Genomic DNA, 17,938 nt, shown 5'->3' with positions numbered 1-17,938 from the left:
TGAACAGTTTTGGGTCACGTATCGAAGGAAAGATACTGGCAATGAAGCAGTCCAGGGAAGGTTGACTAGGCTGACACCAGTTCGAGACTGTGTTATGAGAAGTTGAGATGATTGTCCTGTATTATTGAAATTTAGAAGGATGATTGGCAATCTTATTGAAATGTATAAGATATTTTGAGGACTTGACAGAGTAGACACGGGAAAGTTATTTCCCATTGTAGGAGAGTCTAAGATCAGAGGGCATAATCTCAAAATAAGGGTTTGCACATTTAAATCAGAGATCGGAAGGAATTTTCTTCTGAGGGTAGAGAATCAGTCAAATTCTTTACTGCACAGGCCTGTCAAGGTTGTACCATTGAAATAAAAACCTCTCTGAACTTTGGATGTACTTGTTCAGTAAAAGAATTAAGGGTTTTTGGGAAAAGGCAGGAAAGTAGAGTTTAGGATTATCAGATCAACTATGATTTCATTGAATGGTGGGGCAGACTAGATGAGCTGAATGATCTACTACTGCCTCCGTATCTCGTGGTCTCATGGACTGTTGCTCAGAAAATCAAATCAGATATTTTGGGCTTATAACTTCTCATAGCAACTTAATGTATAAACTTCAAGTTGCTATGTCCATTTAATTTCACAAACCAACAGTAAAGAGGGATGAAGGAAAGCCAAGAATACACCAAAAGGAAACATGAAGTCTATTTGAATCCATAGATGTTGTGAATATTCACTCATGGGATGCAGGTGTCATGGGCTTGACCAGCATTCCTTGCCTATTCTTAATTGCACTGAAAAAGGTGTTTTTAATGCCTCCTGCAACTGTTGCAGTGCAAGGGGATTAGAGACACAAACAAGTGTTATGAAGGAAGATCCAGGATTTCAACCCAGCAATGGTGAACGAATGGTAGTACAATTCCAAATTAGCATGGCTGGGAGGGTAATTAGCAGGTGACAATGTTCCCATACACCTGCTGCTCTGTGCTTCTAGGAGATAGAGCTGATCAGTTTGTAAGGAGTCTTTGAAGGTAACTTAGTGACTTACTAAGTGTGCCTTGCCATTGGTACACACCACAGCCACTGTGCAGCAGTGGATGGAGTGAATAATTAAGGCATTAGATGGGTTGCTAATCAAATAGTATGCTTTATATTAGCTGGTGTCAAGTTCTTTCAATATTTGTGGAGCCACATGATTCCAAGTAAGTAGGGAGCATTCTATCATACTTCTGAGATGTGTGTTGTAGATGATGAACAGGCACAAGGGAGAGGAGACAATTTCTCACCACAGAATTCCTAATCTCTGACCACAGTACTTATATCACTAGTTCAGTTCAGTTTCCGGTCAATGGTAACCCCTAGCAGCCCGATAGTGGGGAATTCAGTGATAGGGCAATGGTTTCAGCCTCTCTTGGAGAGGCTTATTAACTGCCACTCATGTGGCAAGACTGTTAACTTGCCACACAGCAACCTGGACATTGTCCAGTTCTTGGCACGTTTGGGCATGGGCAGCTTCAGACATCAATCAGCAGAGAATGCTTCCCTGCGATTTTCATTGACTCTAGTTTTGCCAAGGCTGCTTGACACAACACTCAGTCACATGATGCCTAGGTGTCACAGTAATCACTCTCACCTCAGCTCTGAAATTCAGTTCTTCGTCCACGTTTGGAGCATCAGTGAACAGGAGATTTGTTTCTAAGTGCTGCTGGACAGCACTGTTGACAAACCCTTCCTTCGTTTTATTGATAATCCAGAGCAGGCTGACAGGAGAATTGGCAGGGTTGGATTTTCCTGCTTTTGTCAACAACATACTTGGGCAATTTTCTACATTGACTGGTAGATACTAATGTTGTAGCTGTACTGGAATAAAAGTTAGCTAGGGGCACAGCTAGTTCTGGAGCATAAGTGCACAGGACAATTGCTAGAATGTTGTCAGTGCCCATAGTCATGGCAGTATCCAGTGCACTAGCCATTACTTGCTATCACATCAGTGAACTGAATTGATTGAAGGCTGACATCTGTAACACTGGGGATCGTAAGAGGATGCAGAGATGGATTTGCCATTCAGTACATCTCACTGAAGGAGGATACAATGCTGGAGCCTTATCTTTTGTACTGATGTGCTGAGATCCCCCACTGTCAGGATGGGGTTACTTGTGGATCCTCCTCCTCCAGTGAGTTGTTTAATTGTCCAGCACCATTCACAACTGGATGTGGCAGGACAACACAGCTCAGATTTGATCTGTTGGTTGTGAAATTGCTTAGCCCTGTCTGCCACTTGATGCTTATGGGTTTTGGTGAGCAAGTGGTCCTGTGTTGTATCTCTGTCAGGCCAATGTCTCAATTTTTGCAATGCTTGGTGGCTGCTATTGACATTCCCTTCTTCATTGAACTGGAGCTGATGCCCTGGCATGGTGTTCAGGTTTGGTGATAATGGTAGAGTGGGATGGGCCATGGGGTAGCAGATTGTGTTGGAATACACTCCTTTTGACTCGATGGCTCACAGTTTCTCAGGGATGTCCAGTTTTTTTTTGTTGCTAGATCTGTTTGAAATCTGTGGTGGTGGTAATGACACAGAATACAATGCAAGGTATCCTCAACGGAAATGGGACTTAGTCTCCCTCAGGACACGGAGGTGTTCACTCCTACCCATAAAGTCATTGCTTGATGCATCTATGAAAGGCTGACTTGCCTGTCAGCTATATACAGAACCAACAGTTTTGAAATCAACTGTTTCATTTCCAATGTCAGCATTACAGGTATAGTCCAAGTTAATTACCGTAATCTTTCAGCAACTACTGTTCACAGAACCCGGAGACAGATTCCTACATCTTTATAACTGTTACCTTTTTACACAGTGTGCATTTCTAATCGGTGGGCATTGTATTTTGTTATCTCTTTAGTTTTGTAGTCAAAAACTCACTCTTTAAAAGCCAAAGAGTTCCAGATTGTGTTGGAATACAGTTCCATTTTTGGGCATTTTTCTTAGCATGGGGGTAGTTCTGCAAACTTTCACCTTCAACAGCAGTCTAATAAAGTAGCAATATCATCTACACCAGTCCATTATTTGAAACTCAAAATTTCTTTTCCGAAGACAGCAATTCAGATTCTTAGCTGAACAAGAAACAATTTCCCATGGCCAAAGGGCATTGACTTAGGCTTCCTATATAGAATCACAGTTCCTCAGTTAATACAAGGAACTGGAGCAAATCATTTGACTAATATTCTTAAGGAAGGAAATAAAACACTTATCAGATTGAAGAGCTGGGAGGAGGAATGTCAATGAAATTTCATAGTGAAATTTCTGAACAATATCAGATTCACACTATGAATATAATATTAGAAGACTCCAAAGTGGATGATTATTAAATCAAATTGTTTATTTAGAATTTATTCCCTCTTTGCATAATTATTACAAACATTTAACACACAAAGTAGTTCTTCACGACAGATCCTGGTCTGGCCTGACCTTGGTCTAGCCAATAGCTCATCGCTGCTACTCCAGCATTAAGAGATTGTACTGATGTACATTTCAAAGTGACCACAAATGACACAGGCATTATTTTGTAAACATGGCTGGCACTAACCTGAACGTGCTGCTGGATAAGAAAGGAGTTGCACACACTAACATGAGAAATATCACGGACTGAACTTTAAAAAAATATCAACTCTCAAAAAAAAAACAAACCCAATGCTCCTTGTGGTAATTTTATAAATACACTTGTACAAGTTTAACAAAAAAATAAAATTGGTTTGGATATCTAGCATTTCTGCTTCTCTGAATTATCTAACATTAATTATCAATTCATGGTTCCAGTCTCCAGGGCTCTTATTATGTCCATTAAAGCACACTTCAAATTTTCCATTCATAGCAAGGTCACATTTTCAAGCTATACAAGTTGTTCAGAAGTATTCAAGAGTCAAACACCCACTCATTCAATACAAGCAAAACTCCAGGTGCACGTGAATTTTTTTGAAAATGTAAAGAAACCCCAATTTGACCCTGACATAAATCAGTACTGATACAGGCGTTCCTGTTCAATGCAAGTCTGATTATTAGCAGCGTTTAAAAACACATCTGTCCCAACCGATTGCATAGAACAGGAAAATCTTCATATTTATACACTTGACAAAAATCAGAAAGAAAAGTGGAGATATGAATCCAAAAACTACTATTTGCAACTTTGATGAATAAATGCTAATTACATATTCAACAGGTTAAAATCTACATTAAAGTAGGTCATTCTTCAGTGAATGACATTCATTTCAAACATTCATCACAAATTTACACACAGTAGTTTCTAAGTTATGCCTTTGGACATGCAAAACAACGTCACTCAACAGTCACTAATCTCTTGCAAGGTTTTGCAGCTGGGTGCTTTCAATAGAATCCCCAAAGCTACAGATTTATCAGAGGTGACTGCAGCGTTTAATGAAGGATGGCAGCAACAACATTTCCTTCTCCAGTCCACACCAACATGGAGATGCTATCTCATTTGTGCAGGTGGGACAGACCCAGAAACAGTTTGGTTAGGAGGGAAGAAAAGCCTTAACCACAGTGATATTCCAGAAAGGGCATCAACTGAAAATGTCACGGCGAACATGAATACTCTCATTAAGGCCCTGCTCAATTAGCTTCACATCCTCCAAATCTTCCTTCAGGACACTGATCAAATGAGTCAGACCTTCCTGCTGCAACTTCAGGTGCTAGGAAGAGAAAGAGAAAGCAGAGATTAGCAGAGATTCAGGAAGATGCTGTAAGCACAATTAGTTTTGAAAATCAGCAGCCATTTTCTTTTTAACAACAATGAACAGGATGATAGAAAGCAAATTAAAAATGTGAAAGTTTCTCATACTGATGTCAAACTGTCTGGTCAAGAGTGCTGCTTTTTATCTCACATTAAACTTTATAATTCATGTAGTTTTTTTAAAAAAAAAGATGTGTTAAGCCTAAGATTCTTTACTGTCAAAATTTAGCCTGCACAATAAACATTCAAATTCAAATTTCAGTACATTTTTCATTCTGGAGCACTTATTCTAGCTCTCTCGGGGGAAAAAAAAATGTACCTGCTTGATTTCGCCCAAGAGATCGCCATCCACACTGTATCTCTCTTCTGATCTGACAGCTCCAACATGATTCTGCATTCTTATCTGAGACATCAGTTCGTTCAAACGGCCCTGCACATAAACATCATTACTGCAAGACGCTATCTTGTCCACTTACATTTCTTAGCAACCTTTCCAGTCCAGTTACACATTCTCAATACAAAATGGTTTTGTTCTATGTCATAATGAATCCAGAGAAATAGATGTCTGTACCTTAAACTGGGTGGGTGCATTTAGCTCACTTTGGATCGTATCTAGCTGCACACGAAGCTGTTCCTCTTCTGCTTGTATTGCATAACCTGCTTTCCTCTGGATCTCTTGCTTTATTAGCACCTAATAGAAAAAATAGCACGAACTTGACAACTGACCACCTACAAGTTACACACACAGATGGTGGGTGGAAAGTGGCCGAGGAGAATGCTCACAGTACGTCAAGTTTACAGAAAGCTTTTAGGTCACCATTATGTCTTTGCCAGACCAATTCAATATCTTTGAGATACACGCTTATAACTACAGGAAAGCGAGCGCAATAACGTTTTATTGTCCGGCCACCCCATTAACATCAGGAGATCTCCCCCTGACATTCTTGCTAATATCTTTCAAATCAAACATTAAAACAAACGCCATAAAGTACCTGGTGATGAAGATCTTGTTGCTTGCTGAGTGCAGGTTGACTACTGAATTCCCTACATTGCAAAAGAGACTGTAATTCAAGAAGTTCTTCACTGGTTGTAATAATCATAGAATGATTACACAGCACAGGAGAAGGCCATTCAGCCTGTCATTTCTGTACTAGACCTTTGCAGAAAATTTTGTTGGGAAATCCTGGTATCATGAAAGGCATTGTATCAATTCAAGTTTCTCTTAATTTTTCTGTTATCCAGTTCTTCCTTAAAATGTTGCCTTAAAACTTGCTGCCTGTTTCAAGATTTCTGAACTTCAAAGATCGGCTGTATAAACCATTACTGACAATCCACTTAATTTTAACCTGATAAAATAAATAGATGACCTTTTGCTGTGCGATTTATCGAAACACTCAATTATTTTAAACATGTTTTAAAAATCTCAGGTTTCATTTAAACTAGCACCAACTCGTTTTTACAATTTGTATTTATTAAAGTGCAATTCTGGTCTCCTTCCAATTACAAAGATGTTGTGAAATTTGAAAGGGTTCAGAAAAGATTTTCAAAGATGTTGCCAGGGCTGGGGGATTTGAGCTACAGGGAGAGGCTGAACAGGCTGGGGCTGTTTTCCCTGGAACGGAGGCAGAAGGCTGACCTTATAGAGGTTTACAAAATCATGAGGGGCATGGATAGGATAAATAGACAAAGTCTTTTCCCTGAGGTCAGGGAGTCCAGAACTAGAGGGCACAGGTTTAGGATGTGAGGGGAAAGATATAAAGAGACCCAAAGAGCAACTTTTTCACAGAGGGTGGTACGTGTATAGAATGAGCTGCCAGAGGAAATGGTGGCGGCTGGTACAGTTGCAACATTTAAAAGGCATCCAGATGGATATACAAATAGGAAGGGTTTGGAGGGATATGGGCCAAGTGCTGGAACGTGGGACTATAATGGGTTGGGATATCAGGTCTGTTTCTGTGCTGTACATCTCTATGACTCTAAATGCTTTTAACACTAGTAAAACATCCCAATGGTTTTGCAATGGCACTCATTTCTAATTCTTCGCTGCTGAATCAAATCTGGTCGATTTTAATTTCTCTTCTGTAAAACTGCACACAGTGCATTAATTGTGACTTAAGCATTGGCTTATATAAATTCACTACCCTCTTTGCACTGTAGTTTATGCTGTACATAAAATCCAAAATGTTATTTGCATTTTGCTAATGATTTTATCTACTGTTCTAACACTAATTAATTACGTCAAATTCACATTTCTCACTGTTTATCTGCAAACACCCTTCAGCATCTTTCCACTTTGTGCTTTGCTCTAAAAGGTACGGTGCATCATATTTCTTGATATTAAATTTATCTGAGTATGCCCTGAAGTCTTTTGTATTGCATTAGCAACCTTGGGGCATTAGCACAGCATTTGATATCATATCCCTTGATCAAGTCCAAACCATTATTACACAGTTTAGATGTGAATTAACCTTAATATTTCACACTTCATCAATGCGAGCAATACTGATAAATCTCATTACTGCTTTCTATCCATTAACAAACTTTTGACCTCTTGCAAAGAGAAGAATCTTTGTTATAGAAGAAAAAAAAACATTGCAAAATTCAATTCTAAATACAATATGCCAATTAAATGATTATGGCATCATTTCAACAAAAATCTAAAGTCAGTTTTTGACTAAAACAAGGTGGACGTTCAATTACAAGGTAGGTAATCAAACTATTCTTAGTGTTTCAAGTGTTTTTACAATATTTTTGTACTAACCTATTGTGGTAGAGAGTTATTTCTGATCGACTACAAAGATCAGAATCATTTGTCACAAAAGCAGAAACAGTTGGAAGCACACATGTCACTCAGTATCTTCAGGTTCTGATAAAATATCATACTCCTGAGCTGTCACAACCATCTTTTCTCTTCAACACAGCTGATTGCCTTGCAGCCTTAGATATTTTGATATAATCTCAAGATACTTAATCTCATACCAATCTTCTGCTTGCATTTACAACCAGACTTCACATTTCCAGCAAATTGCCATTCTTGACTGCAATACTGCATTGCTCAAGAGTTGAGATGCTGGTCTGTGGAGAATTTATGCCCTGACAATAAATTGAGACCCCTCACATCCCAGGCCCATAGGTAAACCAGAGAAGAAAGCAGAGATGTGGTTTCCAAGTCTCTCAGAAGCTCAATAGTGTAAGGCTCTCCAGGCTTAAAGTAACACATAATACAGGACTTAATCCAGTTACAAGATATTTGACAGACTTGGCAAAGTGAACATGAAATGAAAGATCCTACAACTTGGGACAGCTGGACAAGATTAGATTGAGAAGTGAGAGTTATAGGCAGGTATGAAGAGGAATATATTTTACAAATTTTGTGATCAACAGCAATAACAGGCCACCAAGTTAAAAAAAAAAGCTATGATATTAGAACATAGAACATTACAGCGCCGCCCGGTCATACTAATTTGAAGCCCATCCCACCTACACCATTCCATGTACATCCATTTGCCTGTCTGATGACTACTTAAATGCACTTAAACTTGGCGAATCTGCTACCGTTGCAGGCAAAGCATTCCATACCCTTACTACTCTGAGTAAAGAAACTACCCCTGACATCTGTCTTATACCCATTTCCTCTCACTTTAAAGTTGTGTCTCCTCATGTTTGCCGTCCCCATATTTGGAAAAAGGCTTTCCCTGTCCACCCTATCTAACCCTCTGATTAGATAAATTTAAAAAGGTAAAATACTGTTGTTATGTGAAGATAATAGGGTCAGCATTCTGGGGGTCAAAAAGATCAAATGAGTAAATGGGAATTCTTCAAACAAATCTCTCGAGAAAGAAAATGATGAGGATTCTTCAAAGGTTTGTGGAGTGCAGACTGCATAGTTACTCCAATCAGAAAAGTTTGGATAGAGGGAATACTTACACTCCAAGATTAAGCACACAAGGCAGAAAATGCAAAATTGATTACATATTGGTTTGAACAAGTGGACGCTTGAGCTGGAATATGACAAAGCATTCTGCTCTGCAACACCTGATCAAGCAAATTCCTTAATGACATCTGTATGTAAAAATACAAATTTGCAAAAAAAAACATTTTAAAAAAAGTTTTAAATTTGCACATAAAAATTGCAAATATATGCAATAAATTACTTGCAAGACTTTATGAGCTTGGTCCATTAGTTTTCGCTTGTACTGAGCTATCTTCGCTACAGTCGTAGCCTGGTTCTTCTGCAGCTCATTTACATCCTCCGATATAATCTGTATGTGGGGGTGGAGAAGGTACACCAATGATAAGCTATTAAAGTTTACAAGATGTACAAAAGAAAGACGTCTCACATTTATGAAACTCTATCTTTAATTGTTTTATTTGAGTAATTGCACAAATGGAAGTCAAAATATTATAGGAAAGGGTTAGTCTGTTTGCTGCTCAAACTGTGTGAAGAATGAAAAGTCCTGCCCCTTGGATGCTGCCTGACCTACTGTGCTTTTCCAGCACCACACTCTGGACTCTGATCTCCAGTATGTGCAGTCCTCACTTTCTCCCTGTGAAAAGTGTACGTGTGCTTCCAGTTTCTTTTTACATAAGCAGATGGAGATGCTAGAGAGTTCGGAGAGCATCTCTCATTTTGCAAATAAATAGGGGCAAAATGGTGGCTCAGTGGTTAGCACTGCTGCCTCAGCGCCATGGATCTGGGTTCGATCCCAGCCTCGGGCAACTTTCTTCCCATGCCTGCAAGGGTTTCCTCTGGGTGCTCCAGTTTCCTCCCACAATCTAAAGACGTGCAGGTTAAGTGAATCGCCCATGCTAACTTGCCCATAGTGTTAGTTGCATTAGTAAGAGGGAAATGGGTCTGGGTGGGTTGCTCTTCGCAGAGTCGGTGTGGACTTATTGGGCCTAAGGGCCTATTTCCATACTGCAAGGAATCTAATCTAAATTACCCATAGGGTTCAGGGATGTGTGGGCTAGGTGCATTAGTTAGGGAAAATGGGTCTGGGTGGGTTACCCTTCAGGAGGGAAGTGTGGACTGGTTGGACCAAATGGTCTATTTCCACACTAAAGGGATTCTATGATTCTATGAAAAGACAGCAATCAAAAAAATACATGAGGATGACACTATTTTCTAACCTTTCTCTCCAAAGAAAATAAACAAATCAGTTGCTTGTGTAAAGAACTTAGAATGAGTTGACCTACAGACCTTTTTCAAACACTTCCTATAGTGAGTACCAAAGCAAAGTTCTTATTGATACAGTCAGATTAATAATTATTAGACATGTGCTCCAAGATGCTGCACTTTTTTTTTTGAATGACTCCATAGGAACTCAACAATCAAAATACAATCAGTAAAAGATTCACACGGGAATAAAAGAGGATACCTCAGGATTGTGTGGGTCTGATCGGATAAGGAAACATGCTTAGTGGGGCTAGGAATAAGAATGCAGAGTAATTTGCTCACAGACATGGCAGTCGACAGCCAACTGTTGGAAGCTGCACAACAGCAGCCCAGCAGTAATGTTACTGATGGTTGCCTCGTGCTCCTGGTAAGACTCTGCTTGGGAAATCCATGTAATGGCAGGAGAATCAACTCAGCATCTGACTATGACATGCTGCACTCAGTTCAACTCCGTGTCCAGGACTTCTACCAACATACCTTGTTAACAGGTATTGTCAGCTCTTGTACTTGACTGTATAGCATTTCTCTCCATCTTACTTTGGAGCCCTGATTCCTTGGGCCCATCTAGACAGAACTATGACAAGTTATGTTTTTAATTTAAAAAGATGTTTCTTGAGGATATTAAATCAGGTTTTTGTTCCAGCTTCCTGGAAAGCTGAAATCATGCCTTATAGGGTAGATGATCAACCTACTCTCAGTACCCACATCACACTGAGCTAGCTGTGGAAAACATAAACAGCAACCAAAACACTATTGCCTCAATGACTCTAACTGAGATCAGCCAGGAGCAGATTTAAACATCCTTGTCAAATGCTGCAATGCCACCTGCTGGCATCTCAATGTGTTACACCTCTCCAATGTCAGGTCCAGACCAAGAACAATCAACTTAAAAATCAGCAAAAAGAAATTAGAGCTTATTTGAATGTCTTACACTTTTGGTTCTAAACGTATTCATGGTGACAATTTTCACAACGTAGCGATACATAATTTCTGCATCACATACTGAAGAAAGCTTTGTAACAAAAATTAGTAGATTTAGATTACTTAGTGTGGAAACAGGCCCTTCGGCCCAACAAGTCCACACCGACCCGCCGAAGAGCAACCCAACCAAACCTATTCTTCACCTAACACTGCGGGCAATTTCCCATGGCCAATTCACCTGACCTGCACATTTTTGGACTGTGGGAGGAAACCGGAGCACCCGGAGGAAACCCACGCAGACACGGGGAGAATGTGCAAACTCCACACAGACAGAGGCAGATTCTTAAGAGTTTCTGGCCAAAATCACTTTCAAAAACATTGGTCCACAAAAGGACACAATATGTCCAAGTAGTTTGCAGCAATTAAATGACAACAGCTGAACTTTGCTTAAAGCTTTGACAAAATGTTCTACTTTTTAACATAACTCAGGTTTTGCATTACTAAGTGACTAATTGCTGAATAACCTGCAAGTGCATAATTATACCAGGTCAGAATTAATTACAGGGAAAAATAATGTTAAGTAAACAGAACTAATACAGTGGCCTAAAAATGACTTTTGAAGCTAAAGTCCCAACTCACATCCAATCTGCTTTGATGCTGTTTTGTCATCTGTTCCTGGAACTTAAGCCTCCTCAGCAATTCTTTAAAACCAACCATGGGCACTGGTATAAGCCTTAGGATAGAGTAAGGGACAGAACAGTTAATAATCAAGTTGCATATATACAATGGATGAAAATGCTGTTAAGAATCTAGTGATCACCACCCCCATTCAGTTGTAATTTAAACGATCTGGAGATAGAGGATACCAGCATTTTAGGAAAACGTGCAAACCTTTTAAAAGATACTTCTATATAGAAGCAAGAGAGAAAGTTTGCTTCATTGCAAATAAAAGGTTAATTGTAATGGAGTATAATAAATCTCAAAATATTTTTAAAAATTGGAAACGAGTTCACACAGGATTTCACGTCTTGCTTGATTTTGCTGATGAAGGAGCGTCACTCCGAAAGCGAGTGTGCTTCCAATTAAACCTGTTGGACTATAACCTGGTGTTGTGTGGTTTTTAAACTTTGATTTTAGGTCAGATGGTTTTGGTGGGGTCAAGGGTCACTTGGACTACACAGTGCTGAACAAAAAAAAAGACTGCTGTGTGAGGCTGACAACTAGTCCACACCAATGCAGCACTTAGCTGAATAAGTTATTTTGCTCATTTAATAAGATTAAAATGCATGCATAGCAGTTTACAAAACCCATCTTGTTTTATAATCAGGCAAATTAGGGATGGGGTGATGCAGCCAAATAAGCCTGCTTCCACATTCAGCAAGATCATGGCTGATCTGTTTAGTTTATGTCATCCATGTTCCCACCTACACCCGATGACCTTGAATTATTCCCTTGCCTAACTTTAGTTTCACCTTGAAAATACTTAATGGTCTCCTTCTGTCACCTGAGGCGCAGAGCTCGAAAAATTGACAACCCTCAGAAATTGAATCTCCTTCTCTCTGCCCTGAAATGGGTCTGGGTGGGTTAGTCTTTGGAGAGTCGGTGTGGACTTATTGGGCCTAAGGGCCTGTTTCCATACTGTAAGGAATCTAATCTAAATTACCCATAGAGTTCAGGGATGTGTGGGTGACACCCCATTTTAATTCCAGACTCTCCCACAAGGCAAGAAATCCTTTCCATACTTCGTGTCAAGACCATTTAGGATCTTGTCACTCTCACTTTTCTAAACTATTAAAACAAGCCCAGTCTTTCTAACCTTTCTTCATGAAGCAAGCCACTCGTTCCAAGTACTAACCTAGTAAACTTCTGCTGAACTGCATTTATGACCTTCCTCATGCAATAAAGACCATAACTGCACAGTATTTGAGACGTGATCTCACCAGTTCCCTTTATAAATGAAGCGCACTATTTTAACTGATCTTCAATTCCTCTAAAGATGAAGGATAGCATCTCATTCGCTCTTTTAATTACTTGATGTACTTGTATACTAATGTTTTGCACTCAAATTCCTAAATTCCTCTGAACATCAATTCTGCAGTCAGTCATTCTCCATTTACCCCATAAGACTCATTATATTCTGACTGCCAAAGTGAACACCTTCACACTTATCCACATTTTCTTCCCTCTACCTGTAGTGTAAAATCGTGAAATGGGGAAAGCAGTGAGTGGTCCTTCTAACAGATGTTTTTTTTCCTGTGCTTAGTGATTCAAAAAGGATGTCTGTGGCTTTGCATGTGCACAGAGCCCCTGAATTGAAACATTGGTATCAAAAGGGCTGTGTGGTTAGCAATCCAGACAGCAGTTTTGTTTTGCTATCAAGACAAAGTTCAAATTTAACCAAACAATTTAAATCAGGCCCTTAGCCACCCATAACCTATTAAATTTAAATCCGATGGTTTTGACAACCTAGGACCACTCTGATTGTAAAAATATTGATAGGTCATCACGGAAATAAAAGAAAAGGGCATCTGAAAATCAGGGTAAGAGCACCTGCCGTCTGTTAGAGTTAACAACCACCAGCTCTAAAGGGAAAATCACTTGCTCTCTGAAAGTAGATCAGCGAAGGAGGCACAGAACATTCCGGAAGACGTACCTTGGTTTTAATTTCGAGGACAAAGAGTGTGGTGCTGGAAAAGCACTGCCAGTCAGCCAGCATCCGAGGAGCAGGGGAATCTGTACACCTGCAAACCCACTGATACCCTTTTCAAATCTCTAAGCACAAAAAAAACCCAATCTTTTAAAAAAGGGACCACACAATGCTTTCCTCATTGTACAATTTTACAAACTTTGCAACATACCACATTTGTATTCACTCACTCAACCTATTTTCACAGGTCTACATCTTCCTTTGTCTTCAGCATACTTTCCAACTTATCTTGGTGTCATCACAGAATTTATAGCTGCACTGCCATTGCTCCCCTTATCCAAGTTATACTTTTATGCTCAATTCCTTTTATGATAACGTATAGCATCCCACTGGTCTTCTTGGTTACATGTTATACCTGCAAACTAACCTTTTGTGACCCATGTCATGACAACAGATAACTTAGAGACAAACTTTAAACGATGTGTATTTTTTTTTAAAAAATGGACATGCAGCCACGAGGATTTAAATAAAGTGGTTGTCAATGGACAGTGTCAGACCCTGGAACATCACAGATGACTAGGTGTCAAACAAACTTCAAAAGGATGGATGTTAAGTGGAGTGGGGGAGGGGGTAATGCACTCCAAATTGAACTGCGATTGTCTGGGAACTACCTCAGACTTTGAATATGACGGGAGAAAAGACTAGGTAAGAAATATTGCATGTTATCCCTTTTTAAGATGCACAATAACAGGAGTTAAAATTCACTTCATTCTTGGTCTGTGTGCGCTAGTGGCAAGTGTGCTAATGAGCAGAGTACAAGCGTGAGTTTATGCACTGTCGCGTGCTGTGAAGGTCACAGTCCCTGATCACCGGTGTTGCCGGTGAAGGCAACTCTAACTGCTGGAAACCAGCCACTGCCAAAATGAAACAGGACAAAAAGTATCTTAATTAATCTGCTGCACTAAGAATCTCAAAATCAACTGTGAAACTGTAATATTCCACTATCTGCTCTTAATGAACAAGTCATCAAAACCAAAATGCATATTTTAACGTTTTTTTGGGATTCACTTCTGTTTTCCAGTCTGTATGAATGTACCATGTTTATTATTGCGACTTGCGTTTATTAACGACTAAACTCACTTTTCTCGTCTCCAGAAAGCTTAACTAAATTGGTTCCTTTTGAAAATAAATTCATTTGGTCTAGAAGAATATCTTCCACAAGGGAGGGGATCTTTTGTAAATTAACCTTGTATAAAACTGGGGGGGTGTGACTGAACAAAAATGTGGAGCCAAATTCATCCCTCCCTACCAGAGCTTGGAAATTTGAAGTATCCTGTCTGGAACTATTATAAATTGGGAACCTTCCCTGGGATCTGGGAAGACACTTATGAACTAGAAAGCCCAGACCCATGTGACTGTGTAGTTCTGAGCTGCATTCTCCACTTAAGCAACATTTTTAAAAATTCTTCTTACCAGAACCGATCAACTGCACATTTCCCAACATTATATGCCTTCTGTCAGATTTACACCCGCTCACTCAACCTATCAATACATGTCTGCAAGTTCCTTCTTCAAAGTTTTCTTGCCCATCTTTGTGTCAGTTGAGAATTTAACTGTTATGCCTTAGCTTTCCTCATTTAAGTCATTGATGTAAACAACAGGAAGTAGAGGCCCCTTGCCCAACACCACACATCACCTTATATCAGACGAGACCCATTTCTGCAGATGGTTTCTGCCAACCAGCCAATTATCTATTCATGCTAATAGGTCACACCCTACACCAAGAGTTTTATGCTCTGCAACAACTTTCAGCACCTTCTCAAATGCCTCCTGAAAATTCACAAACAATTTTTGTCTCATAATATCAAGCTGAATATTCCTGATTATAGAGTTTTGCGAAGCATTTAGCTATAACCTCTGATCAATTCTAAACATCTCCTACACAGGCATCAAACTAATTGGGTTATAACTTTGTTTTCTGCCTTCCTTCCTCCCTTCTCGAATGGGGAGGGTTATATTTGTTACAGTCCAGTCTGTTGGAACCATTCCTAAATCTCGAAAATTGCAGCTGATCACAAAAGAATCTACTGCTCACTTCTTTTTAAGACCCTACACTGAAGTTCCATCGGACCAGAAGAACTGTTGGCTCCAGCTCCAGCTGTTTGCTTAGGGCTATTGCCCTTGTGATTGAGATTTCACTGATTTCTTCCTCCCTTCCAGCTCCAGATTTACAGCTATTACTGGAATGTTTTGTTTATCCTCTCTCGCAGAGGTAGAGCTCTGGTAGGGAGGGATGAATCAGCTCCACAGTTTTGTTTATTCTCTACAGCATTTAATCGCATGATCAATTTTTCCCATTCTCACTCTAGAGGACCAATACTCACCTTCTATTCTTTTCCTTTCTAATCTGTAGAAACTCCTTGTTCTGCTTTTACATGTCTAGATTGTTTCCTCTTCAATTCTCACCATTTGGTCACTCTTTGTATTCTGGCTAATTTTGGCCATTCTTTATACTCTGACTAATCATCTGATCTGCAACTCATTTTTATACAGTTGAATACTTTTCAAAAACCTCCTTAGTAACCAAAGATGGCGAATCCTTCCTTTAGAATAGAAGAACCATAATTATTCAAAGTATTTGCAGATATCCCTTTAAATATGTCCGTTCCAAACTGGGTATAAAATCCAATCATATTGTAGCCACTGTTACCCAAGGATGCCTTAACTCTGGTCATTCATTAATCCGGTCACTATACAAGGATCAGTCTAATGCATCTGGTTTTCTGGTCAGTTCCAGAATGCATTGCTTTCAGAAGCTCTCTCAAAAGCCACCAATGCAAGTCCAGGCTAGTACGGTCAATCTGTTTTTTTCCCCAGTTTGTATATAAAGTCATCCACGATCACTGCTGTCCCTTTATCACAAGCACCCAATATTTCTTGTACAATTTGTCCTCCATTGCGGTTGCTATTAGGAGCCTGTAGACAACTTCCACTAGTAATCCCCTTCCTACTTTTTCTCATCTCTCAACAGATCCTATCTCCCAAATGAAGGTCCATTCTGACCACTGCACCCATTAATTAACCCTCCAACTTTACCTAGCTTCCTACACATATGCTGCTCAATATTCACAACCTATCATGCAGCCATATCTCCATGGTGATCAGATCATACTTGCTCATTTCAATATTGCCTATCAGTTTGTGAATGCAACTCAAAATACAGAGATTGGAGTGTGCATTTCTTTGTAACATCTTGTCTTGATTGTTGATGTGTACTTAGGGTTTCCCTCTCTGTCCCTTCCCATCATCCTCTAGCCTTCCTTTCCAATTTTACTATTCTATTTTATCTTTGATGTACCACAAATTCATCTTTCTCCATTTGATCCCTTGCTCCTGATATTTAGTTTAAACAGCTCACCAGATCTGAGAGAATGCACCTGCGTTGACGATTCTTTACAGGTAGATTCATTACCAAACAGAAATTATGGTGCTCTTATAGGAGAGCAAATATTTGATCAAACACCAGTTGTTAAGAAATGACTCAGACACTATTAAAAAAGAAAAAAAAAATCAGTTACCATTTTCCAAATGGTCTGCTTTTAAAGATGTACAACTTGTATATTATGAACCATCATCCACAGCAAGATGATGCCATTAAACATGCGATCCTTGTGTCAGTCTCTCCTTACAAGATCCTTCTAATATAGATCAGATTTTGGTGAGGAGGATGGGATTGATGTAGGAGTTATTTACATCAGATAGCAGTAGAAACTGTGATTAAACAATATGGCTCCCAGGGAGTAAGCTGCTAGCATATCAAAGGATGTAGCTGGATTATGTGAAGCCTGAGCTTCAAATTGTCTCAGTGTATGAGATGCCTGTTGGTCCTCATGCCCATCTGATTCAACAACTGACCATACTCTGTTTAGATTAGATTCCCTACAGTATGGAAACACGCCAAACAAGTCCACACCGACACTCCAAAAGGGTAATCCACAGACCCATCCCCCTACCCTATATTTACCCCTGACTAATGCATCTAACTCTATGGGCAATGTATTGTGGCCAATTCACCTGACCTGCACATCTTTGGATTGTGGGAGGAAACCAGAGCACCCGGAGGAAACCCACGCAGACACGGGGAGAGAATGTTTAAACAGACAGGAATCGAACCCGGGCCCCTGGCACTGTGAGGCAGCAGTACTGACCACTGAACCACCATGCTGCCCACAAATACTTCACACCGACTCCCCTTAGTAGGTCCAGCAGATAGAAAAATCCCAAGGAGTATTTTAAAAATAAATAAAAATTTCTCCCTCCAGCTATATTTTTTTAAAAACCGCATTAAATGAAGTTAGAGGGAAAACACATTTTTTAACAGCTTGAAACCTGAAAAGAAAAGTCTACATGCAATAATAAATTACACTGAGCGAAAGTTTATCTTGGAGTAAAAGT

At 39.6% G+C, this 17,938-nt stretch overlaps 1 protein-coding gene across 3 annotated transcripts in view; it reads right to left on the bottom strand.

The window, feature by feature from the left end:
* Window positions 1-3,350: 3,350 nt before the first annotated feature.
* Window positions 3,351-17,938, bottom strand: part of nup54 (nucleoporin 54) — a 67,966-nt gene continuing 53,378 nt past the window's right edge. For all 3 annotated transcript variants that reach the window (XM_060831963.1, XM_060831951.1, XM_060831956.1), the window contains 5 exons: window positions 11,476-11,569; window positions 8,894-9,001; window positions 5,311-5,430; window positions 5,059-5,169; window positions 3,351-4,698 (listed from right to left, as the gene is read on the bottom strand). In XM_060831963.1, the coding sequence (XP_060687946.1) occupies window positions 4,570-4,698; window positions 5,059-5,169; window positions 5,311-5,430; window positions 8,894-9,001; window positions 11,476-11,569 (562 nt within the window). In that variant the 3' untranslated portion in view covers window positions 3,351-4,569. The remainder of the gene's footprint in view (window positions 4,699-5,058; window positions 5,170-5,310; window positions 5,431-8,893; window positions 9,002-11,475; window positions 11,570-17,938) is intronic.

The sequence above is a fragment of the Hemiscyllium ocellatum genome, chromosome 1 (assembly GCF_020745735.1).
Source record: "Hemiscyllium ocellatum isolate sHemOce1 chromosome 1, sHemOce1.pat.X.cur, whole genome shotgun sequence".
NCBI classification, from domain to species: Eukaryota; Metazoa; Chordata; class Chondrichthyes; order Orectolobiformes; family Hemiscylliidae; genus Hemiscyllium; species Hemiscyllium ocellatum.
Note: the sequence above shows the minus strand (reverse complement) of the source record. Positions and strands in the feature narration are given on the sequence as shown.